The sequence below is a fragment of the Haliotis cracherodii genome, unplaced genomic scaffold (genome assembly GCF_022045235.1).
Source record: "Haliotis cracherodii isolate W230 unplaced genomic scaffold, xgHalCrac1.p SCAF_1, whole genome shotgun sequence".
In the NCBI taxonomy this organism is placed as follows: domain Eukaryota; kingdom Metazoa; phylum Mollusca; class Gastropoda; order Lepetellida; family Haliotidae; genus Haliotis; species Haliotis cracherodii.
This window is the reverse complement of record NW_027266264.1, coordinates 77,252,890-77,277,386: the sequence shown is the minus strand read 5'-3', so window position 1 is coordinate 77,277,386 and position 24,497 is coordinate 77,252,890. Positions and strand designations below refer to the sequence as shown.

General features: G+C 38.1%; 2 protein-coding genes across 2 annotated transcripts in view; one reads left to right on the top strand and one right to left on the bottom strand.

Moving 5' to 3' along the window:
- The window catches only part of LOC139469133 (peroxisomal multifunctional enzyme type 2-like), a 31,703-nt gene extending 18,825 nt beyond the window's left edge, over nt 1–12,878 (bottom strand). The window contains exons 1-3 of the mRNA XM_071251273.1: nt 12,804–12,878; nt 5,833–5,886; nt 1,344–1,451 (exon numbers count right to left, since the gene is read on the bottom strand). Coding sequence (XP_071107374.1) covers nt 1,344–1,451; nt 5,833–5,886; nt 12,804–12,861 — 220 coding nt within the window. The 5' untranslated portion in view covers nt 12,862–12,878. The remainder of the gene's footprint in view (nt 1–1,343; nt 1,452–5,832; nt 5,887–12,803) is intronic.
- Nucleotides 12,879–13,807: 929 nt separating this feature from the next.
- LOC139477133 (myeloid-derived growth factor-like) lies at nt 13,808–22,955 on the top strand. Its single transcript, XM_071259718.1, has 5 exons — nt 13,808–14,003; nt 15,824–15,880; nt 16,488–16,631; nt 17,566–17,626; nt 18,410–22,955. Exons 1-5 carry the CDS (start codon nt 13,851–13,853, stop codon nt 18,487–18,489), a joined length of 495 nt encoding a protein of 164 aa, XP_071115819.1. The 5' UTR covers nt 13,808–13,850; the 3' UTR covers nt 18,490–22,955.
- The last annotated feature ends 1,542 nt before the right edge of the window (nt 22,956–24,497 follow it).

Below are 24,497 nucleotides of genomic sequence, written 5' to 3'. Positions count from 1 at the left end.
TAGACGGCTTGAAGGTCTTCAGCAACCCATGCTTGTCGTAAGAGGCTGTTAACTGTATCGGGTTGTCAGGCTCGCTGATTGGTTGATGCATGTCATCAATCCCAATTGTGTAGATCGATGCTAATGATATTAATCACTGGATTTTCTGGTCCAGACTCGATTATTTACAGACCGCCGTCATATAGCGGGAATATTGCTGAGTGAGGAATTAAACAACAAACCAACCAACCATTAATAGCGATCAGCTGTACATATGGTTTTCTCCCAATCTACAGGTGATTTGGTAAAAAAACAAACAATGATATAACTTCAAAGAACTTTGATGCATCGATCCGAAGAATTGTATTTCCAGTGTTATGTGCTCAGGGTAATGTCTTTGTGTTTTAATTATGGTGAGTATTATGTGCACCCCACTCTACAGAGCTAATTTTATTTGGAAAAAAGTGTCCACCATACTCAAGAAAATAGCTGTCTCCCCTTAGTGAGTGAGAGAGTATGGTTGTATGCCACTTTTTGCAATATCCCACATTATCACGGCTGGGGACACCACAAATCGACTTCACACATTGTGTGGGGAATCGAATCTGGGCCTTCAGCATGACAATGAAACACTTTAATAACCAGGCTACCCCTTATCTCCCTCCGTGCGAAACTGTTTGGCCAATCAAATTTTTATCTTATGACACTTTTCATTAATCGAAATTTGGACATCTACAAGATATATAATTTAGGCCACATTAACAGAAGAGCTATTGGCCCTGCTGGAGTCTCACTCTGTATTTATTATGCACATGTTCACAAAGATCCAGCTCAGCACAGAGAAATTAAGACAATAAATTTAAACATTATTTTGATAAAACAACCATAGAAAGTGGCAGAAACACATGTTACCCGGTACTTTGAACTATGGCATTAAGGTGTTAGTGAAAATGTGAAGCATAAAGGTATCTGAAAATTAATTGCCACATCCTTTCCCCATGTCAGTCATGAAAATGCGACCCGTGAAGATCCGGGGTAGAATAGGTCTTCAGCAACGAATGCTTGCCGTAAAAGGCGAATATGCTTGTCGTAAGAGGCGACTAACGGGATCGGGTGGTCAGGCTTGCTGACTTGGTTGATGCATGTCATCGATCCCAATTGTGTGGATCGATGCTCATGATGTCAAGCACTGGATTGTCTGGTCCAGACTCGATTATTTACATATGCCGTCATATAGTTGGAATGTTGCTGAGTGCCATGTTAAACAACAAACAAACAGTGAAAATAAAAAAGTTCTTTTTATAGCCTTTGAAACCAGAGTTCGACATAATCTGTGGATATAAACTCCAAATATAGCAACTCACCATAGTTAGCCACGGCCTTGCCCCCCTTGGCCCTGATTTCCTCAACAACGACATCAGCTGCCCGGGCTGTTTTCCCACCACCATGTATGTCCCCGCCAAGGTCGTTGACTGAAACACAGGTCAAGGTCAATGACTACAAGACAGGTCAATGCTGTTTTCTACGCCAAGGGTCAAGGTCATTGAATACGACAGGTGCAATGTGCTTCTAGAAGTGAGCACAGATGACAACACAAACGAAAGTCATCAGAAGATGACAAATCCCCCTGGCCCCCACAAATTCAAAAGAACAAATTATCATGATCTAACTGTTACTTCATGTGAGAATTTCCATCTAATATGTCTGTCTGAATACAAGGGTAGTTATTGAGCTATCAAAACAATACCATGGTACTGGTATTCAGAACCTTGTATTTCTATGTCAGGTACACATCACTATGAACACATTCTAAATCGAACTTGTTGCAATGGACACAGAAAAAAATATAAATTCTAAACACCCCTAAGTAGCAAAAGGTACCTTTTGACAAACTGATCTTTGTGTGTGCAAAGTTTCATGAAAGAATACATAGCACTATGAACAGAGTCAAGGTCAAACTTATTACCATGTAAACTGGGAAAAATCAACTTTAAAAAAATTCCTTAATAGAAAACTCTCTCTAGGGAACTCTGTCTACAGAAGCTCCCAAGGCCAAAAAACAAAGATCATTTTCCCAATTATGTATTCTCATCTGTTCAAATATTTGTGGCCTTTTTAAGTTTTTAAGTGTTGCACGCTCCACCCTGCACACACCACCCTATATACGACACTCCAACACACACACCACATCCCATACCGGACGCTCCACCCCCCACACCACATCTCATAAAGGACACTCCACCCCACCCTATACACAACACTCCAACCCACACACCACATCCTATACCGGACACTCCAGCCCCCACACCCTACCCTATACACAACACTCCAACCCACACACACCACCCTATACATGACACTCCCACCCACACACCCCACCTTATACTTGACTCTCCCATCCACACACCACACCCAATACAAGACACTCCAGCCTTTATACGACACTCCCACCCACACACCACATCCCATACAGGATGCTCCACCCTGCACACACCACCCTATATACGACACTCCAACACACACACCACATCCCATACACGACGCTCCAGCCCCCACACCACATCCCTTACAGGACACTCCACCCCACCCTATACACAACACTCCAACCCACACACCACATCCTATACCGGACACTCCAGCCTCCACACCCTACCCTATACCGGACACCCCACTTGTGACAATGACACTGACTGGTTTAACATGGGCAACAGCTGAAGTTCCAACCAGTCTATGAACACATCACCTCCTATAATTTCCTTAGGAAAATCCCCAGTTTTCTTTTTTCGCCTCGAAAAACTAGCACACATCCATCAATAAGCCCAATATCATGAGTTGCAGCATGAAAAAACAATGACACAATTACCTTTACCTGATGGTCTATGGGTGCTTTGCCATCTGCCGATAGCCACATGTAGTCAGTGGAATGATTCATCAAGGTAAATTATCTGGATGCCCTGACTGTGATAGTTATGAATGGTTCGGAGATAGACCTCATAGACCGGATGGAATATTTTCCCCTGAAAAGTGCTCGGTCATCGCCACACGCAGCGTATCAAAATTTTTACAAACCTGTAGAGGTTATGAATTCTCTGATGAAATCCTCCTTGGGGCACTTATTGCATTTTCCTTGCTCAAGAAAATCTACATGACATAGTTGTAACCATTTTCCTTAATAAAAAATGTTACCACACAAAAAACTTCGTTTTGTATGATATACGACCACCCTTACGGAGCCTCACCACCAACGGCGCCTCACGCCAGGGGGAGCAACTCTCACCCAAATCACTTTCCATATGTCAAATGCTGACGGAATGTGGGGAGGTGGGTGGCCGTGCCCCAAGGAGGATTTCATCAGAGAATTCATAACCTCTACAGGTTTGTAAAATTCTCTTTCTGATTAAATCCTCCTTGGGGCACTTATTGCATCAGGACAGACTCCCAAAGATAATCTAGGAAGTGGCATCCGTCAGCAACAGGTGTAAATAAATACATCGTATTTGATTATTCAACAGAATAAAATATTGAGTTCAATAAATGGAACCAACCTTATCAAGTAAGGTGCACGTGGCGTCAATTATAACTCTATAACTTCACAATGCGAGGTATTATGCCTTTGCAATGAAAGAAATGTACCATACATACAGTTTGGTCAGCCATGGTTCTTGTCGAACGATAGATTGCTCTTATTTTGTCTTGTGTGAAAAATCAACACGTCTGTCTCTTACAGATGACATAAGGAAAGTGATTTGGGTGAGAGTTGCTCCCCCTGGCGTGAGGCGCCGTTGGTTGTGAGGCCCCGTAAGGGTGGTCGTATATCATACAAAAACAAAGTTTTTTGTGTGGTAACATTTTTTATTAAGGAAAATGGTTACAACCATGTCATGTAGATTTTCTTCAGCAAGGAAAATGCAATAAGTGCCCCAAGGAGGATTTAATCAGAAAGAGAACCCCTCTCTCTATTGGAGAGCAATAGTTAGTGCAGTTAACATTAATTGTATCTCTAATTCCTCCCAAATTCTACTACAAGTCAGGGTTACCTTCTGCTCATAAAGCTTGTACACTATACGCCTAATCACCCTGTATCAAAGCTGTCTAATGTCCTTTTACGTCCCAGTTTTGTTTTTGAGACCATCCCTATACCTGTTTTGTTTTATTTATCATACCGTAGACTTGATGATATGAATTGAAAATCAAATAGCTTGGGCAGTTCTGTATTTCACCCTATCTAAATTAATAAATGGTTTCCCTCTATCTCTCTAAAGTATAAAGAACTTATATACATTTCCCAATACAGACTCCATATCGGGTACCTTGGTTATGGCTATGCAAGTGTAATGGGACATGCATCACGGGAGCAATGTTAACAAAACAAACGCAGCATCATTTTGTCATTTTAGAAGATGCACATCTAGAATTTTCTCAAAATGATTTTTGTGTGTGGATTAGATGTTTTATGAATACTACATTATTATCATTATAACGGAGTCAAGTGCGCATATTTCTATAGTCTGTTTCAGACTGCCATCATTTGACTTAGAATAAATGTAAACTTCCTGTTTTCGTTCGAATTTGTCTCCTGTTAACTTCTCGATAGGATTCCTTGTGACTGAAATACTTCAAACCACAAGTAGGGCGATCAGTAGTTACTAGATATTTCAATAACAACAGCCTGTGAAAAATTATATCCTTTTTTAACAGTTTCTAGCATTTCCTACAGAACTTTAATCACCCTCCAACACAGACAGCCACATTGCCTGAGGAAGTCGTGTACCTCGGGGCTGACACTTGATTGTAATGGACTTCATACAACAAAATACATTCCCACTAATATCCTCAAGTTTGATTTATTACTAATATTCATTTTTAAAATGTCATTATTATAATGACCATATATTGAAATACACAAACAATATTCAATCAATAATGACTACAATGACACATCTGTTGCTGACAAATTGCTCGTACAAACTTGTATGACAGTAGACAAAGTTGAGTACAAGAAAAATTCAAATTGATTATCAGCTTCAGGCTGATTTCAACATACAGATGGGTCACCATGGCCTTGTGTAGAAGAAATAGGGCAAGGGGACCCATTTTGCTCAGGAATGGGATGTCATTTGTTATCTTCATGGGTCAATGATCCAATTGTCGCATCAGTGGCTTGTTACTGAAGTACTGTTTATTCCTACTGTTGCCAAAATGATAGAAAATGCCTCGAGGCAAGCATAAATTAATTTTTAGATTTTTCAGACATTTTGTTGATAATTGTGTGGCTGGTGGCCTTTTATTTTTAATAAAATTACTTTTTATAAAACAACCTGCTCAAGGGATCTACAATAATTTAATGGATGCTATTCACATGAAGCATGTATGTTTGATAGGACTATGAAATGGTGCATTTCATATCAGAAACCAACGAACACACATCTTCAGGTACTTAGGGGCAATAAAGCTATGAGAAGTGGGTAGTTTGGTAGTGAAGAAGTCAAGGATGAAAATCTAGGACCAAATTTACTAAAGCCTTATGAAACGAAAACCATTCCCAAAAGGCGGGTTCATAATACAGAGTGTTTGAAAAAATAAAAGATAGGTTAAATCCTTTCAACTAAACAAGTTACATGTAACTTTTGACAGTAACATTTCATCAGAGTACACATATTGCTCAAAGTAACAACAGTTATATTACACTCACAAGACAAGTGAGGCCCAGCAGGCACTGAAGCTCACTGTTGCATCCCTTACGGCCAATTGGTAAACACTGCATCCCATTGGGCTTTCTGCCACATACAGCGTCAAATATAAGGCTGTTCAAACCTAACTCACTCACTCACTCACTCTGTACAAGACACTCACCCACCACAGAGGCACCTCGTTCACCGAAGGCTAAAGCGTAGGCCCGTCCGAGTCCTGTCAACACAAGAATACAAGCATTAGCTCAGTACAGGCCACATTGCCTGGCTTATTCATTAAATAGTAGTTGTAACTTCCATGTATCATAATTATATACAGTATGTTTAGTTCATAATCAACATGTAAATTGCATGTCAAATATCACCACTTTCCTCATCTTGATCCCTGATAACTTCATGAACATGTGATGGATATGGGCGGCCATTCGGTCAAAAAATACAAAGTTGAAATAAAGGACAAAAGTATGCAATACTAGTCAAATGTTATGAATAAAGTATCAAATGTTACCAATAAAGGTCAAAATACAAAACAAACAGACGCCGGTAACAAAACGCAAAGCTGAAATAAAGGTCAAAAGTATTCAATATAATAGTCAGAAGTTACGAAAAGACGTCATATGAAAAGAAAGAACCATGTGTACTAAACAACGTCAGGACACGAAACTGTTAAAGGATGTTGACAATAAAGAATGCCAGATGGCACTTCAATTTGTAAACATTCCAAGTTTAATCGGCTGGTTCCGTTGTGTTTATAACTGCATGCCAAAATGCACAATGTATTAAAAAATAATGTTTTCCCTGCTCCCAGTCATACTAATACACACCAGTATCACAGTCAGTTGTAATTAATATTCATGCTCACACGTAAAAGCAACATTTCATATTCTACTCTTGAACTCGCCTTGGCCTGATGACCTGCTGTAGTCATCTGAAACTCTTCTGGTGCACCGTACTTGCAACAGTATCTCAATCATGTCAAAATCCAAATAACTAAGGCACCTGGGACCTGTTCCAGAAAGGGATCTTAGCACTAAGGTGATTGTAACTCCCATACTTTACCATAGGCTTAAGATCATCATAGCGCTAAGATCGTTTTGTGGAACGGGGCCCTGGATTTTCTGTGCGGAATTGCAGTTATGCCAGGATCAGCTGTTTTAGGTTTAAATCCCAGATCCCATACATGCACATCGCAATAATCTTGGATGCGACATTAAAGCCCATTTCCTCTCACCTACAATATCTCACTTCCTTGTGAGAACACAACAATGTGTAAAGCACTACCATGATGACCATCTTCCAATCATCCACAGACAAATACTTAGAAGTTTCCGAAATGCAAAACCTTTATGATGTACAGACTTGAGTTTTTGTCAGAAGTCATGCTGATATTTTTATCTGAAAGCCATGTTAGGAGTTCCCTTATAAAAAAACTGATATCTTCTCATGGGGCAGAGTAATAAATACAATATGAAAATAACCAATCAAAAATATTCAAACTGATCTGACCTCGCACCTTTAAATCAAAATCAAACCATTCAAAGTTACAATGGACTTCCTTGAACCATTTATTCAACTGTACGTAATCATTGGTTTGAAATGTAAAGTCTTTGGTCTGTCGAAATATCTAATTTCCTTACAAATATGTTAATAAAATATCTATTGGCCAACCTATTGTATAACGTCAAAGTTCATTAGCTAACAGTTAACCAACTGTATGTTCTCAATTCTTCCTTTGTAAGACATAAAGGACTCTCTTTAAAGGAATAGATGGTACATTCCGTCTGTTTTCCATGAATATTTATTTGTTTGGGCTGTATATAAGTTTCTCAGGCATAGTTTTCTTAAAAGTGAGGAGGGCAATAGGTCTTGTTATTTCTTATAACAAAAGTGATGAGAGACAACAGATTTTACTTTTTCCCCACCAAGAAAACACATCTGGGCACACACAGAACACGGCTCTTCCATACAAAGAATTTTATCAAGATCACATGGACCAATCAGATCTCATCATTCAGACATGGAGGTATGATAATGTCAGTGGTCTGGCAAGGACAACAAACAGTCTGCTTCATGATGTGGGAAATTTGAAAAATATTTTTCGATTGGCACAAAAAATGTCTGACAGACAGAATTTAAAGTGACACCACGATGCTTAAGAATTTTTGTTAACCCTTTATAATCAATTGCATATAAAAACAAAATGTCTCTTAGCTAACCATTGTTAACACTTGATAATAAATTACATCGGGCACCTAATGTCTCTTAGTCTTCTATCGTGGTGACAAATTCCCTTAAACTAGCATACACACGAAGAAAACTAAATCATAGGTGGGAATAATGACATGTATGTTTTACCTTTGTGAGAGCGAAACATGCGAGGGACCAGTAACAATGTATTCATCACAGAAGGTCAAGCAAGTATTCGACTTCTCAACTCCATTTAGATAACATAATCAGTTCATCTCGAGATAATCCAGCAACACCATACTTTGTCCTACATATCCGAAATGTCTTTTCCCTCTGCCAGCATCTGTGAAATGAGGTCTTAGTACTGCTGAATGTATCTGTTTTAGCCTTTAAACTCACATTAATTTTTACTGGTAACCAACAGAGTTGAAACGATAAAGCAACATCACAATACGATATCATGATGCATAGGTCACACTACGATACGCATTGCAACTAACGTATTTACGTCAAATCGCGTCGAAACTTATAAATATTACAGAGCAGGTTCAAAAGGAAAGGCTAGCTGTAGCTACATGTTCGTAGAGGCTATTTTTAGTAGTGAACTTGAAACACTATATACAACACATTTTGCAATATTTAACTGACAAATACGCTGAGTTCATAAAAAGAGTAGTAAGTAATTTATTTTAGCTAGTGTATCGTCTTGTATCGAAAAACAAAAACATATTGTGTATCCTATCGTCACATGAATACTCACGATGCACCGCTGCACCGATGTATCATTTAACCCTTACCAACAATACAATTGACATTAACACCTACAGCACTAAACAGTTGTGTTTTTGAGCATTATAAGAAGCAGACAGGTTTTATTTGACACTCAGACAGTATTACTTTCTTCATGGCTTTTCATTTTTACTTCTGCGCTGTTGCAACAAATCTCATCAACTGATCAAACAATGATGAAATAATTTTTATTTTACGGTAGGTATTATTTCCTTTTGTTGAGCCTTTGCCTTTGTTTATTTTAGCTCGACAATTGTTTGCATAGCATACCAGAAAAGCAGTTAGCAAAGTAACCGAATATAGTACTACATAAATGACAGTGTTTGACAGGAATTTTACTTGATGATGAATTAACATAAATATTGTGCAGTACATACATGGTCCCCATGGCCCCGTACTTCAACAAATACTTTTCTGTTGGTTGCTTAACGCCGCACTCAGCGATATTCCAGCTATATGACTGTGGTCTATAAATAATCGAGTCTGGACCGAACAATCCAGTGATTGACATCATGAGCATGGATCCACGCAATTGGGATACGATGACATGCATCAACCAAGTCAGCGAGCCTGACCACCTGATTCCGTTAGTCACCTCTTACGACAAGGGTTGCTGAAGACCTATTCTACCCAGGGTCTTCACAGGTATCCAGGTTAGATGGATAAGTAATGGCTGCCTAAAGGCCGGTGGCAGATAGGTCTCTGGTCCGGCCCGTAGTTTCCAATTTGTATGGGTCCTTATGGCCTGCAGTAAACTTATGTGTCAATTTACATATTTGTCAAAGTAAGCAGCAGTTGTCTTTTTTTAAATTAGAGCCTGAAGAGTTTAGTCAGGGCCTGCAGCTTCTAAAATCTTTGAGTCCTGATGGCAGCCTGGCAATTTTTTTATTGCAAACACACTAAGTATGTAACTTCACTTTGGGGGAGGCACATATGTTTTTATTCCCCAGTCCCAACCCCCTTCGAAGTTACAAAAATACCTGTAACTTTAATATACTATGTGGATGTCAGTGGTGTGCACATAATGTATTTATACACACTTTGAATGCTGCTGTTTGGCATGGTGCAGACGGGGGCTTTAGTTAAACACCATTCTGGTGCTGGTATGATACATTGGTTGCCTGCTAACTACAGCCGGAGCCCAAGTTCTTCTACCCGCTGTTTCCGTGGGGGGAATGGCAGAATCTTTACTTCGTGTCCTGTCTTCCAAGCATGGCAGAGGGACAACTTGACCCGCAAAAGGGTCTGTATGCAAATGTGTAAGGGGTCCGCGGTAGGACTGTTGCTTATCGGACCCTATCGTGCATCAGTCACATCTGCATCTAAGGTAGTCTGACCAAAAACTCTTGGTATGAAATAGTGGAACATCACGATGGTGTGGCTATTCACATACCAGTCCCAGATGAAAATTCTGCGATTTTGCACTCGCGGAAAGAATTGCAGAAAATGTAACCAACCACAGAATTGAAAAAAAAAAACAACCGAATTTGCCTTTATCTTCAATCAATATTTACACCAAACATTCATTATTTTCATGGTTTTCTATTGAATTTTGCACTCGATTGATGCCCAAACAATTAACATGCAATACAAACCTACAAAATATGATTTCTACAAAAAAACGAAACTTGAAATATATCATTCTCACTTTTAAATGTTCTTGTGGTATATTAAACAACATTAACTGTTTACATCTAAGCATAAAAAGATATCAGACACTACAATATATATATATATATATTTATCATATAATGGGTAGGTTTCTCAGCAGGATAAAGCCAACGGATAAAAACGATGTCTGTTGGGGTCATATGCGGATAGAGATGCAAATATCAATGGTCAAGTAGGACTACTTTCAATGTTTATAAACAAACATGGCATCGCCCTCGTCATTCGGCGATTGAGTCAGAATTAACCATCGGGAATCTGGATAAACTACAGGGATAATTGCTATCACTATCAAAAGAACAGTCTAATATACTGAAAATCACTGTCTAACTGTGACGTAGCTAAGGCATTTTATAAGTTTTGGCAACTTTGGAGATATAAATTTTGAAACAATTTTGTGAGGGCACAAGGCTTAGCCAAGCGGGATCAGTAGCCATATCTGTGCTTGTAGACCTCTGCGGCTTGAAACCTTCTCCACAAATCAAAATAGTTGGATTTGGCCGATATATGTTTGAATTGTTACCTTGTTTCGTTTTGTCGCTGTGTGTACATCTGACTACACTTCTTAACGTTATGACAGGACAGACCGACTGTCAACAACGTCTGACCGTGTCCGTGGCGTCTCATAGACTAGGGTTAGAGTAGCTTCCCTTTGACAAAGACAGACCGATGGATTGTCGCGAAAGGCAAGTAATAACAACTGTTGTTTTGCGTATATGTTGCTTCGCCACTGTCCGACTGACACATCACTTACCCGGTGACATAATAAATATTAATGCGCGCATTCCAGGAAAACTCGCAATGTTTCGGTAATGTTTGTGAGAGAGGGAAAGCGATTTTAAAGCACAGAATTAAAGAATGACATTATATGATAAAGAGGTTATCACGCTTGTGTGTTTGGGGATGGTAAATATCCTGTATTAGGAATATACACAATGCATTTAGCTCACCAAGGCTCGCTATATATATATATGCAGAAGTTTATGTCTTGAAATGTCTAAATGCAAGGGATTCAAAATGTTAGAGAAAAAAATGAGTTTGTATTAATGTTTGAGCTGGAAATTGTCATGTGTTCACCACAGAATTTACAGCAAAATTTTGAAAATTTTACCTCATAATTAGTCTGGGACTGTTATACTACTGGCCCCATAGAGAGGATAGATGGGTCCCAGCTACCTCTGCTTGTTGAGCAAGGCAAGTAAATGGATCAGATTGACCTTGTCTCATCAAACCCTGATGGCCTGAGATGTTGCTCATAATATCAATCCCTGATTTGTCTGGATCAGGTGAGGTGTGTGCGTGTGTGTGTGTGTGTGTGTGAGTGAGAGAGAGGCTGCTTGTTTTAGTCCGGACTGATGCCGATTTGATAGTGCTAGCCCACTGAGATACCATCCTGCAGTTGAACATGAATACCCCACTCAGACAGTATATTGACTCTAAGCCGACCAGTCCCTGTTTTAGTCCCTTAATGCCGAGCACCAGGCAAGGTAACAACAAGTATCATCTTAAAACGTTTTTTTAAACGTCCGGGCAGACGCTCTACTACTAGACCACGGAGGCAGTCTGTCTCGACCAGAGCTGATTATTTACTGGGTGCCATGAATCATGTCAGTAGCTGGAATATTGCTGAGAGTGGAATTACACAACATGCAAGCACATATGGTTATGTGAATCTTCCTTCAACTATAGTGAATGAAAATATGCTAATGAATATTGAACATATTGCACAGACTGAAAATGTATTAGTAGATCAGCTGGAAAAAAAGAACACCAACAATTTCAAGGAATGAACTCTCAGTCTATTTCATGACCATATTGATACCATTCCAAACAGCAAGAATCTAAAAGGGGGCTTAATTGAGTGCTCACTGATCCATTGACAGGGTAATAATAGTGTAGGGCTATGAGCATCCACTTGGTGAATGGAATCTGGCGCATTATAAATGCACTTATTATCATTATTTTTATTAATAAATTGAACAGAAGATGACCATAGTATGTGGTCATGGTGATGGTCTCAATCTTCACCTTTCTAACTACAACGATATAAAAAAAGAGGCTTATAATATATCAACATCATTAGAATAGATCTTACTGCCTGCTACTGCTACGAGTAGATCTCATTTTATTGAGATTGTGAAAATGTGAAATTGAAGGTATATTTACACTTTTGTAAACGTTGTAAATTCATGCCGACATGTTTCTGGGGGGCGTTGTTTACTATTAATTTCAATGCACTTTTCATACAATATATATTTCATTGCTCAAAATGTAGCTATAAAATATTATTGACTACTAATGCAGGCGAGATCGACATGGTCTCTAATCTATGAACTATAAGTTAAGATCAGCTGATGTAGGCTACATATCACTGACAAAAACATACTATTGTAAATTAGAAAGTGAAGGAGAGACAATCAGTGGACAAGTACATGTAAAGTGAAACTAAGTTCAACAACTGTCACTAATGCTACACTGAGAAAAAATTACCATTCCCGGCGCCTGTCACAAGCACAACACGACCATCGAACCGCAAGGGAGCAGCCATGTTTACAACTGCACTTTGAGCCGACATCCTTGTATACAGTTTGCGTAACAACTAACTACTTTCTCATAAAGATTTCATAGTATTCTGTCGGTGTGCCATTTTAAATTCCTGATAAGTCATAAGTTGTTGCCTATATAAAGTTTACATGCATGAAAAACATGTATTTATATAAAGTCAATATGTTTGTTTGTTAGCGGCATTCAGCAATATTTTTAGCTATATGGTGGCGGTCTGTAAATATTTTAGTCTGGATCAGATAATCAAGTGATTCACACAATGAACATCGATCTACACACATAGGAATACGATGACATGTATCAACCAAGTGAGCGAGCCTAACCACCCGTTCCCGTTAGTCGCCTCTTACGTCAGTCATTATGTATAATCAACATATTTTTGAATGACCGAAATGTCCGGGAATAACAAAATGACCGAATGCGTAGATATTGTTGGTATTTCATATTTCGCATGCACTTTAAAACCTTATTTTCCCGATTTATACTGTTTCACTTCAATTAAAAAACCAGCAGAAACAATTGTAGTATTCCCTTGATCGGTTTCATGTTTACATGCAGTACGTGGTTTTATTTTCCGAGCAGATGACACAATTTCCTGTCAAGGGACACACAGTGTATGCAGTCTATAGAGAAGTCACGTCTCTCTCCGTTAATGATTATACTTGTGCAGTTCATAACATTTGCCATTATATATTACAAGAGGCGACACAAGTTGTAATTTGTCAGACATTCTTTTTTATATCTGAAGGGAGGGGAAACCAGACAATATTCTACAACATTTCTTTATGACAAGCTGAAACAGATATGTTGTTAGTAAATAGTATATGCAGTTCAACTTAGGGTCAAAGGTTGCAGGTGCGTGTCCTTTGACCTAAACGCCTTTGGATCTGCGTGCTGATTGGCTGAAACGTGGGTGCATTTGATAGGATATGAAAACCTCTATCGCCAATTGCAGACAGAAACGGACGGAAAATGAGTATGAATTGTGACTTATTACTCTGTTGCATTGCAACGCTGTGTTTTTATAGCGCCAATGCAATATGTGATATGACTGAAGATAAAATCCAAGTGAGCGAATTTGATGTCATGCCGGGTGGAGAGAAAATAAGCTACAAAAAAGATTGGGTAAGTAAACGAGCGTTGACTAAGTAAAAGTACGACTTGCCATGTCTTTTGACTCACGACTCGACACGCTGATTAAGACTAATTCGAAATCCTTGTCATTTACACCAGAGAGAAAGCATTTGGTAGGTAATAGTACATGACTGTGGAAATAAATCTCTGATTGTGATTAATCAATGGAATGAATATCGGCCAAATCGATCGAGCAAGCAGTTGCAACAGTGGGAAATCATAACAACACAGAGTTACGCCCCTTTGACTAGCTTTTTCATCAACTTCTAATGTCAACATCTTAATAAACGTCAAATGTAACTTAAATATTTTTCGTGGAACAGAAGGAAGTTTACATTTCATGAGTTGTGGGGTCCAGTAGATTTAGAGTCTTTATTTGTAGGAATGGAGAAATGTCAAATATTGAATATAGCAAATAAAACAACTTAGATCTAATTCCTTGCCCTTTTTTTTATCTTATTTTGATATGCAATATTATATATAAATTTTATTCATGTTTGTTTGCTATTGAATACATACTTGGATGACGGAAGAAATTCACAAATCTTGTTTTGCCAGCTTTGAATCACACACTTCACCACAATAAATACAGAGACACAAGTGATGTAAAATTATTTGTGGTCAGAAGGCGTTAGTTAAAAACAGATATGGCATTCTTCAACTGAAACTACAAGTGTTAGCACTAGAAGATAGTGAAGCTATTGACTGTGCATTGAACATTTTATATGATTACGTACAGAAACATATTTTTGAGTGATACCAAATAATGAAAATTCCTGCATCCCAGTGGATGCTCTCTGTACTAGTTTTGCGTGAATTTGTACGTTGTATGAGTATATGGTGAAGCCCAGTTGTTGATGACATACCATCACCATAATATTTCTGTGTTCCATAATTCATAACTAGCTGTTGATTCATATTTATAGTTATTATAGTGATAGACCTAGTTTGCTATTGTGATAAAAGTAATTGCTTTTTTTAATGGGTTTGATTGGTAGAGCTTCTTATACTTAGAAATATAATAATTGACACATTTGTTTGAATAACATTCACAATTGTGTTTTTTAATATTATTTCCTGTACTGCGCTGTTTCCTCCGGGACAAATTTAATGCAAAAGAAACATATAGAAAAATATATTTATATTAATGTCAAACATGACGGGTCTGGGAAGAATTCAGAAACAAAAACTAATTTATGTTTATGTGGCCTTATTATGTGTTACCTGTATCATCTAGCATGGTTTGCATGAATAACAGTGATATATATGGTCTCTAGTTTGCAATGAAGAAAACATTGAATTCAAGATCTTCTTTGTCATGGTAACAGTTTATAACTGAAACACAATTTCCTGTTTCTTTCTCAATAATTTTTAAAGATTGTTATTCTTTAATATATTGTTTTATTTACCAATATTAGGAGGAAAATAATAACAAAAAACGAATGCGTTGTGCTGAGAATATCTTTCTGTGGGAAGTTCTCTCTGGTTTCAATACAAGAATATATTAGTCTTTTTGTCATTTTGTCTTGTGTCACATGACCAAAACTAAACATTCCTGACATTTTTTAACCTAAAGTCGGTCACGTCATGATACAAATTTGCCAAAGATAACATAATAAAATATCATCATCACTGATCATAATACTTGTTTATTATCGTTGGTAATCAACAAGATATTTTCACAGTGTTTCGGTATTGTGTATTATGAAGTAATTTGTAATTTGTTTAAGTCATTTTTTTTGCATATATTCCTGTTATCACGGACCTATACAAGTCCGTGCTGTTATATAGACCATATATTTCTTTTTCAGGAAGACATGAAGTTTTCCTGTAACTTTACATATCAAGCTCAAGGTGGCACAAAGGAGGTATTTATTGCTACAAATGATTCTCTTTTCTTTGTCTATATTCATTCTCTCCACTCAAAGAGTAGAAATAATTAGGTTTGCACATAGAGAAATATATACATTTTGGGCTATTATTGTACCTGATGACTTCTTTCTTGATTTGTACAAAAAAGGGCAAGACTTCTTTTGTACTACATCTGTAAATTATGTGTTTAACTCGTAACTTTACAACATTAACAGCATTGTTTACCTTTTATTCCCAAAATGATGTTTTGCTTCGATAAGGTCAAAGTTATGTCTTTTGGTCAGTTTTCAATGTCTTTCCAAATAGCATTAACAGCATCACAGTCCCAAAAGTGGTATTCTATAGTTACAAGTGACTGTTTACAAAAACTACATATGGACGTTTGTGACCTGATTGTGTGTCATCATACCCTAATAATTTGGGTTATTGTCTCTGCCCAGTCCATATTTGATGATTTACAGGCCATTATTATATTAATTATCAGTGATATGGATGCATTATCCCCCCAAAAAACAAATACCCTATGCGGACAAGAATGGCAACATTAAACTCAAAATAGATCTTCCCCATGAAGAGTTTACAGTGGTGTCTTTTGTTTTCAAGTCATGGCTGATGGGACTAAGTGTCAACGCTGACAACACCAAGTTCTCCTGTTCTGTAGAAAGACCTGGAAGCTCCTCATATCTCTTTTTCCAGTCATTTAGGATGGAAGTGTATGGAGCTCGAGCTGTGGAGGCAGAGGTCAAGGTAAAACTCTTCTAATGCTTTGAAAACAAGTAAGATCTTGAGCCAAAAGGTTTGATATTATTGATTTATGATGAAAATGGATCTGAGACTGAGAGCTATGACTGTGATTGTTTCATGATATTTTGCTTTGTAGTTGTTGGATCACTAAGGTTGTGTGCCAGCTGTCTTGTATTGGGATGTTGTTACTTCGCCATTACTGTTATACAACGAGGTCATCCATTAATATGTTAGTTAGGGTTGGCTAAAAAGATCGATTATCAGAATTATCATTGATGGGAAGAAATATTCATGATTATCAATATGAAAATTGTGTCATCAATAATAATTTCATTAACTATTGTGATGAAATAAAGTTTAGATTTACCCAAACAGACTTGTTATTGTCAGTCATGTAAGTTGCCGAAGACGGAAAGCAATTGTTTGTGTTATATCTTAAATGTCCATTAACCGATTTTGATGGTTTTGACCACACCGGAGTGGTGAAAATTTACAATTCTGGCAATCCCTGCATAAATGTGCCACCACTCACCAGTGAGTGAGTGAGTATAGTTTTACGCTGTTTTTAGAAATATTCCAGCAATATCACAGCGGGGACAACAGAAATGGGCTTCACACATTGTACCCATGTCGGGAATCAAACACGGGTCTTCGGCGTGACGAGCGAACGCTTTAACCAGTAGGCTACCTGACCGCCTCTCACTCACCAGCGAAGTGAAATATGTTGCTTTCTTTTGGAATTGTTTTTGACTATTTACTCAAAGTTACTTCTCTGATATTTATCGATAATTGATTGATATTTAGTTAACAATTATTGATCGCTATGATCTATATCTATAGCCAGCCCTGATGTTACCGGTAGTAGGTTTGACAGTGTCCTCTATTAATATGTCATCATATCTAACTGGATCCTCTATTATTATCTTATTTCTGACAGGGTCCAGATCAATCCCTTCTTAAACCAGAAGAGTATATAATGGATGAGTCTTCTAGCTCAGGTAAGTCCAATACCAAGGTGAAAAGGATTGTTTGCTGGATACTAAAGTTACTATTTAGTGGGCTGGGATGAGTCCAAATTTACAATCTCATTAAAATCAGATCTTAGTTCTCGCTACCGCTAATCAAAGATCTGAGGACATCCCATTACGGCAAACAATCTAAACACTTTTGATTTTATCCTTCTTCATTATTACATTATAACATGATAGACTACATTCAAGTGTATTTTGAAGTTGGCTTTGACATAATAAACACCTCTGATGAACCAGATTATTATCCGAAAACAGTGGAAACACATACAATTGTTCCTGCGTTCAATAACAAACTTACCTGTGAACATTCAGGTTAGAATAGGTCTTCAGCAACCCATGCTTGCCGTAACAGGTGACTATGCTGGACTCATGCTGACTTCGTTAATGCATGTCATTGTATCCCATTCAGAAATTGCTCATGATATCAATCACTGGATTGTCTGGTCCAGACTTGACTATTAACAGACTGCTGTCATATAGCTGGAATATTGCTGAATGTGACGTTAAATAACAAACAAACAAACAAACAAAAGCCCCATTCAACCTATGCCCATGTACACTGATTGTTTGGCTACCAGCCAGCCTAACTCAGAAAGCCATGAACTATTCACAATGTCCACTATCATTAGTCCCGGCTTATTCCACCAATTACAAGTGACATTTCGTGGCAGCAAATACTCAGTAGCATATATATTTATCTCATGAATAACCCATATTCACTCAAATTCCCCCACTCTGTTGCTGTTTCAGTCTCCCATGTGGAAGGGAAGTTCCACAGCATGCTCGGACGTGTTGAGTTGTGTGCGGTCAAGCCCAAGCAGGAGCTGTGAAGAATTTGTCGGATTATTGCAAACACCACTCTCTTCTTTTTCTGACTGAAGTTACTTCTAGTGAAGTATGACACCATCAAGGAAGCATTGTAGCAAGGTGGCTAGGGGCCGTACTGTCGTAACTTTTACATAGATCTATGATAGTCGTAGCACTAGGACCCACGTATGGTAAAGATGACGTGGGTTTAATTGTTCCCATCTTCCCGAGGCAAGAGAGTTAACTGACTTGAAAAGTCCAGTTTCCACCCTTGCTGAACTTGGCTGGAATTCCTAGGCTCGATCGTAGCGCCACCAGTGGCTATTACCAGTTATGTCCCTTCTAAGCCTCTCCTATGGACCAATCAGATTCCACCTCTCGTATCACTTGCATTTGCTTCAAACAATATGGCGGTGCCAAGCCAGGATGATCTGCTCGATAATCAAGATCTACATTGTGATAAAACAGGTCTTACATCGCGAAATGCATCAAATCACGTGAGCACCTTGATTAAAAACATGAAAAGATTTGGAAAATATCTGTTGACAACGAGATGGCGGTGCACATGCTTTGCAAATCCTGCAATCAACCAAAATCTGCATGACAGTTTACGAACCAGATTTCAATTTCGTTGCGCGAATGTGATTGGACAATGCATAGACTCGTTAGTCCAACCAAATTGTAACTCCATAATGCCAGCCTAGTTCGGCAAGGGTGGAAACTGGGCTTTTATAGTCAGTTAACTCACTTGCCTCGGGAAGATGAATTGTTCCATGAAACTGCAGATTTAAAAAATCGGTAGGGCTTTAAGGATGCATGGTTTTAGTATTACAAATTATGTGATTCATTTTCACTCCCCAGTTATCTGACATCAAGTTGAATTTTACAATACAGTTGACTCCTGTTTAATTTTAGCCAACTGAAAACTTGATTAGCCCCAACCACTTCACCAGGTGACAGGGAGCATGGGCAGCCCAGCTCTGTAAAGTGCAGCCAGACTACCCCTTTGCTCCTAGGATGCGCTGATGGTGGGTTTGAATACCAACACCTAGTGACATGGTTTCAGCTGTTATCAAAATATGTTATCCTTCTTTGATCTCAAACTTCAGGTTCATTAACCATGTTTTGTGGATTTAGAGTGTGTTACTTTGATTCAGGTAATAGTGCTGAGTGCGCCCTTAAACAACAAACAAACAAACAAAAGTTTGATTCAGGTGGTCATGTAACTTGTTTTTATTTTCACTTATTGGAACTTAAACAGAACTATCTGTGTTTTAGTACTTGTATCCAAGTCATCATTTGGTCACGGTCTTGAGTATGAATAGACACTGAACCTGTTCTTATCATTGTATGAGCACTTGCTATGGGCTGTCCTTGATATGTCATCAACTTCCGGAGGTTTTCTGTGGTCAGTTGTTGGTTGTTTTTGTTGAACTCCATTTTAAATGTGATATTTTGACCAGAATTAGTGTTGATGGGTTCAAGACAAGGCTTGTAGTTGCATACATTTTAGTTTATGGATTTCTTTTGCAAGAACTTGCTGGTTGCATGGTATTAACAAAATCCCTCCTTTTAATTTTTTTTATTTCTAAACTTCACTTATGTCCAATAATTGAAATCATTTGTTTATGATAAACCTTTTTGTCTAATTTGAAAATATGATGTATTTGTGGCAAAAAGCACAATTGTTAATATTTCTGTATGTTTTAGGTTCATGTAAAGTATTCTCATACTTTTTTGTGTTTTTATGAGTATTTTTTATGTAAGTGTATACACCCATGTGCATGTATAATCCGACAGGGCACCTGCACACTGCTCTACTGTAAAAGTTATGATGCTGCTCAAAAGCAGTTTAGATTGTTGTTTCTATTTTGACACGTAGATGTGTGTTTCACTGCAGACACAATAACATATGTTCAGTTACTTAAAGGAACCCTCAGTGTGATGACGACACTCTCGGAGTAGGATCCCTCCACTAATGGGAGGAAGTTTGTTTCTGCATTATGACAAAGAAAATATGACAGTTTGTCGTGTGTAGCACACTGCTTCAGCTTTTAGCAGGTAGCTTGTAATTCAATTACGGTTCTAGTTGAAATATTACTGATAAGCCAGGGTTCGACACAGCCACTAGTCTGTTAGTCCGAACTAGGGAAAATCAAGAGGGCTAGTAGTTTTCTATCAAAATCAAAAACTACAATTCCAAGACAATCTGGATATGACAGTGGAGTCTACCCCCCATGTGCCATGTTAAGGTTAGGCTTACAAAACTAAAAGAATTGGTTCTCACGCAATGGCTTGTGAAAATATAGTGCCGTCTGGTGGTGTTTTTTGGGGTGTGTGTTAAAGCTAGTATGTCACCAAATTTTGTTTACAATAATATTGGCGAAATCATGTTGTTCTTAAGTATTGTAGCATTTCACTGACGGGGTAGTGTGTTCAAGATGCGAGTATTTAAAGTTTTTTTGTTTTTTAAAATGGAAATTAAAACGAAACGTGCGGCAGACTTTATGATGATTCAGGTGGTGCCTGAGAACCAAGACAATTATTTTAGGTATTTAGCTATAGAAGTCATTCTGTAAATATTTGAATGAATTTGAATCATGTTTGGATGTAACTTTTGTCTTGTTAATAGAGTACAGCAGTCAAGTGTTTGTGTTATCACTTCACATTTTTCATGAGATTTAGTACAAACACATTGATCTTGAACATTGAACATTTCAAAGCATGAAAGGGGGACTACACTCCATGGACAGGTGTCAGTCTAGGTGTAGACATGGTAGCTTTTGGCCTGTGTGACACTTGAGACATTGTCTCCATGTAGTTACAGGAATCATTAACTACTGCGCTCATTAACAAGTCATGTTTGTTGGACTTGTGTCTATGCCTACTCCCCATTTAACATGTTTATACCTGTTAAAATTACCTGAAGATTAAATGATTTCAGAAATATTGCATTTGTGAACAAGTGATGATGTATGTTGTGGCAGTAGGTACATCTACCCCATGTGCCTTAAACTGGTGTAGGATGAATGTTGTATTGTCTTCATAAAGGTGAATGATTGTATTTATCAATAGCTTACAGTCTTCACTTTTGTGGCAGTACCCTTCAAGGTAAATGCTTTGAATGCTATGATCTCCTGTAGATAATGAGATGGACATACATGGGTGCTGTGACATGTGGATATAGTTATTTAATTATTTTATGCTTGTAGAGAGTGACCATGTATCAGATATATCACACCATACTGTCATTCAATTCTGTCATGGGGCACGGATGGTCCAGTCGTCTAAGGCGCCACAATTTGCTGTGCAGAGTTGGGTCCCTTAGGCACACCAGAAACCTATGATTGTGGGTTCGAATCCCGGTTCGCCCAGTCTATGTTTCTAGGTTTGTCAGCACCATACCCGTGCTCGTGGGTTTCACCGAAGTTGAAAACGTCTGAGACCTGCATCACTTTGGGCTTTCCTCCCACATTAAGCTGACACGCCGCGATATAACTGGAATACTGTTAAAAAGCGGTGTTAAACACAACTCACTCACTCACTGAATTCTGTCATGTGAAATACGAACATTTCATTTTTCAACTGTAGATTTTATGTTTGAAATATGAAATATGCAAAGGGATCTTAATCAAATAGCATAGCTATATCAGGTCAAAAACATATACATAATGAGTCTTTAACAATGTAATTTTAGTCATTGAATCTTTTAGATGCCTATTTAATTTATTTTATTTTATTGGACTACAAACATACAACTCTATCTAAATAGAAAGGGAGATCCAGTAAGATGAGATCCTAAACCTGTGGAAAATCTAAATCTGCTGCATTCAGGATTATGGGAATTAAGTAAGGGGTGGCCGGAAGGGAACATATTATGGTTCAGGGACTGGGAGACAGACTTGTCTTATTGGTGTTGTATTGTAGGGTCTTTTGTGAAAATCCATCTGAGTCAGTTGTGTATAAGAGTTGATTAGGTAACTTGAGTTGCGATGTCGTCCATGTTGATGGTGCTGTTTGAATCCTGCTGACTTCATTATATACTTAGACGTTTAAGACTGATGTCATTTGTACACTGTTTGATAGGTGTGTGAATAGACTAGTCCACCTTGACCAATGTTCATGCCAGTTTGGTTATGACAAATTAATAATTACCTGTTCTTTCGTCTATCAGATGAGTAGTATCTTAAGGTTAAGGAAAGATATTCAAGACCATGATGGGCTTTTGCTTTGTAAAAGGCTTACAGCACAATACAAGAAATATGTACCCATATGATCTATTTGTTATGTCAAATGTTGTGTACTTTCCTATGAACCAAGAGTAGATGTAGGGTATCACATGGCTAGTTTAGTGTGTGTAAAGACCACCATCATACAGGCTGAGGCTATTTATTGACACAGAACCATGCAGTGTCCTTGTATATTGGTTTAGGGTTGTGTGTGTGACTGGCGAGTAACTGCGATGTCCATAATAAAATATTTTCTTGCTCACATTTGTTCTATTATGATTCATATATTGGTGACAAACTTTTTACAAGACCAGAACTTCCATGAGACATTCCCAAACTGGAAATATTAAAGTTAATATCTCCAGTTTTATTTAGATATGTACCAAAGGGACCCCTCTCACCCTGGATGTAGTGAAAATCCACTTATTTAGGACCCTCTTGGTCCAGTAACTCAATTTCCCGACAGTCAATGTTAGAAACATCCAAACATATTGATAGGTGTACCCAATTTCCCGACAGTCAATGTTAGAAACATCCAAACATATTGATAGGTGTACCCAATTTCCCGACAGTCAATGTTAGAAACATCCAAACATATTGATAGGTGTACCCGATTTCCCGACAGTCAATGTTAGAAACATCCAAACATACTGATAGGTGTACCCAATTTCCCGACAATCAATGTTAGAAACATCCAAACATATTGATAGGTGTACCCAATTTCCCGACAGTCAATGTTAGAAACATCCAAACATATTGATAGGTGTACCAAATTTCCCGAAAGTCAATGTTAGAAACATCCAAACATATTGATAGGTGTACCCAATTTCCCGACAGTCAATGTCAGAAACATCCAAACATATTGATAGGTGTACCCGATTTCCCGACAGTCCATGTTAGAAACATCCAAACATACTGATAGGTGTACCCGATTTCCCGACAGTCCATGTTAGAAACATCCAAACATATTGATAGGTGTACCCAATTTCCCGACAGTCAATGTTAGAAACATCCAAACATATTGATAGGTGTACCCAATTTCCCGACAGTCAATGTTAGAAACATCCAAACATATTGATAGGTGTACCCAATTTCCCGACAGTCAATGTTAGAAACATCCAAACATATTCCATGCTCATTACTCCACGCTCATGATTTGTTGACCAGGAAAATGATGATAAAAAACTGCCATAAAATTGTCCATATTAACAAGGGCTCGCTGTGTACTCGTTCCGTTCCAAAGTACATTCAGTTGTAAGAGCAGACCCCCATTACCAACATCTGCTTCCATGTTCTTGTGGATAAAACGTCTGACGAAGAGTGAAAGGTTTGATTAATACCAATTAATCAATAAGACGGTAAAAGATGGTACTTGCTGTTACCCTGCCTGTCTCGGCATTAAGGGGATAAAACAACGAGTGTTCGGCTCAGAGTCAGACTGCCATGGTACATGTATATCAGTACAGACAAGCACGCATGCACCAACACACGCACGCACACACACATAAAGACGTACTGCACGTCGCAATATCAGTGAAATAATCTTGAAAGTGATGTTTTACCAACATTGGGTGGCACAGGCTATTCCGTGGTCACCTCAATGCAAATAGAAAGAAGCATCCTTAAAATATACAAGCTCCACACAATCTCATAAGACTGACAAGGTTGAACATTAAATGTGACTTGCATGTCAAGATAATCTAACGGAACAAGAAATAGCTAAATTGTTATCTTATCTTTTACCTTATCGGAAATGAGTCACCTTGTATAGATATGGTCATCATTTATCTACCTCATACCCG

What these genes read in the sequence shown, in the direction of transcription:
- LOC139477133 (XM_071259718.1), top strand. Translation starts at nt 13,851, where the DNA reads ATGAGTATGAATTGTGACTTATTACTCTGTTGCATTGCAACGCTGTGT. An exon ending in CTCAAGGTGGCACAAAGGAG is followed by an intron (nt 15,881 to 16,487) that starts GTATTTATTGCT and finishes TTTGTTTTCAAG; the next exon opens with TCATGGCTGATGGGACTAAG. An exon ending in CTGTGGAGGCAGAGGTCAAG is followed by an intron (nt 16,632 to 17,565) that starts GTAAAACTCTTC and finishes TATTTCTGACAG; the next exon opens with GGTCCAGATCAATCCCTTCT.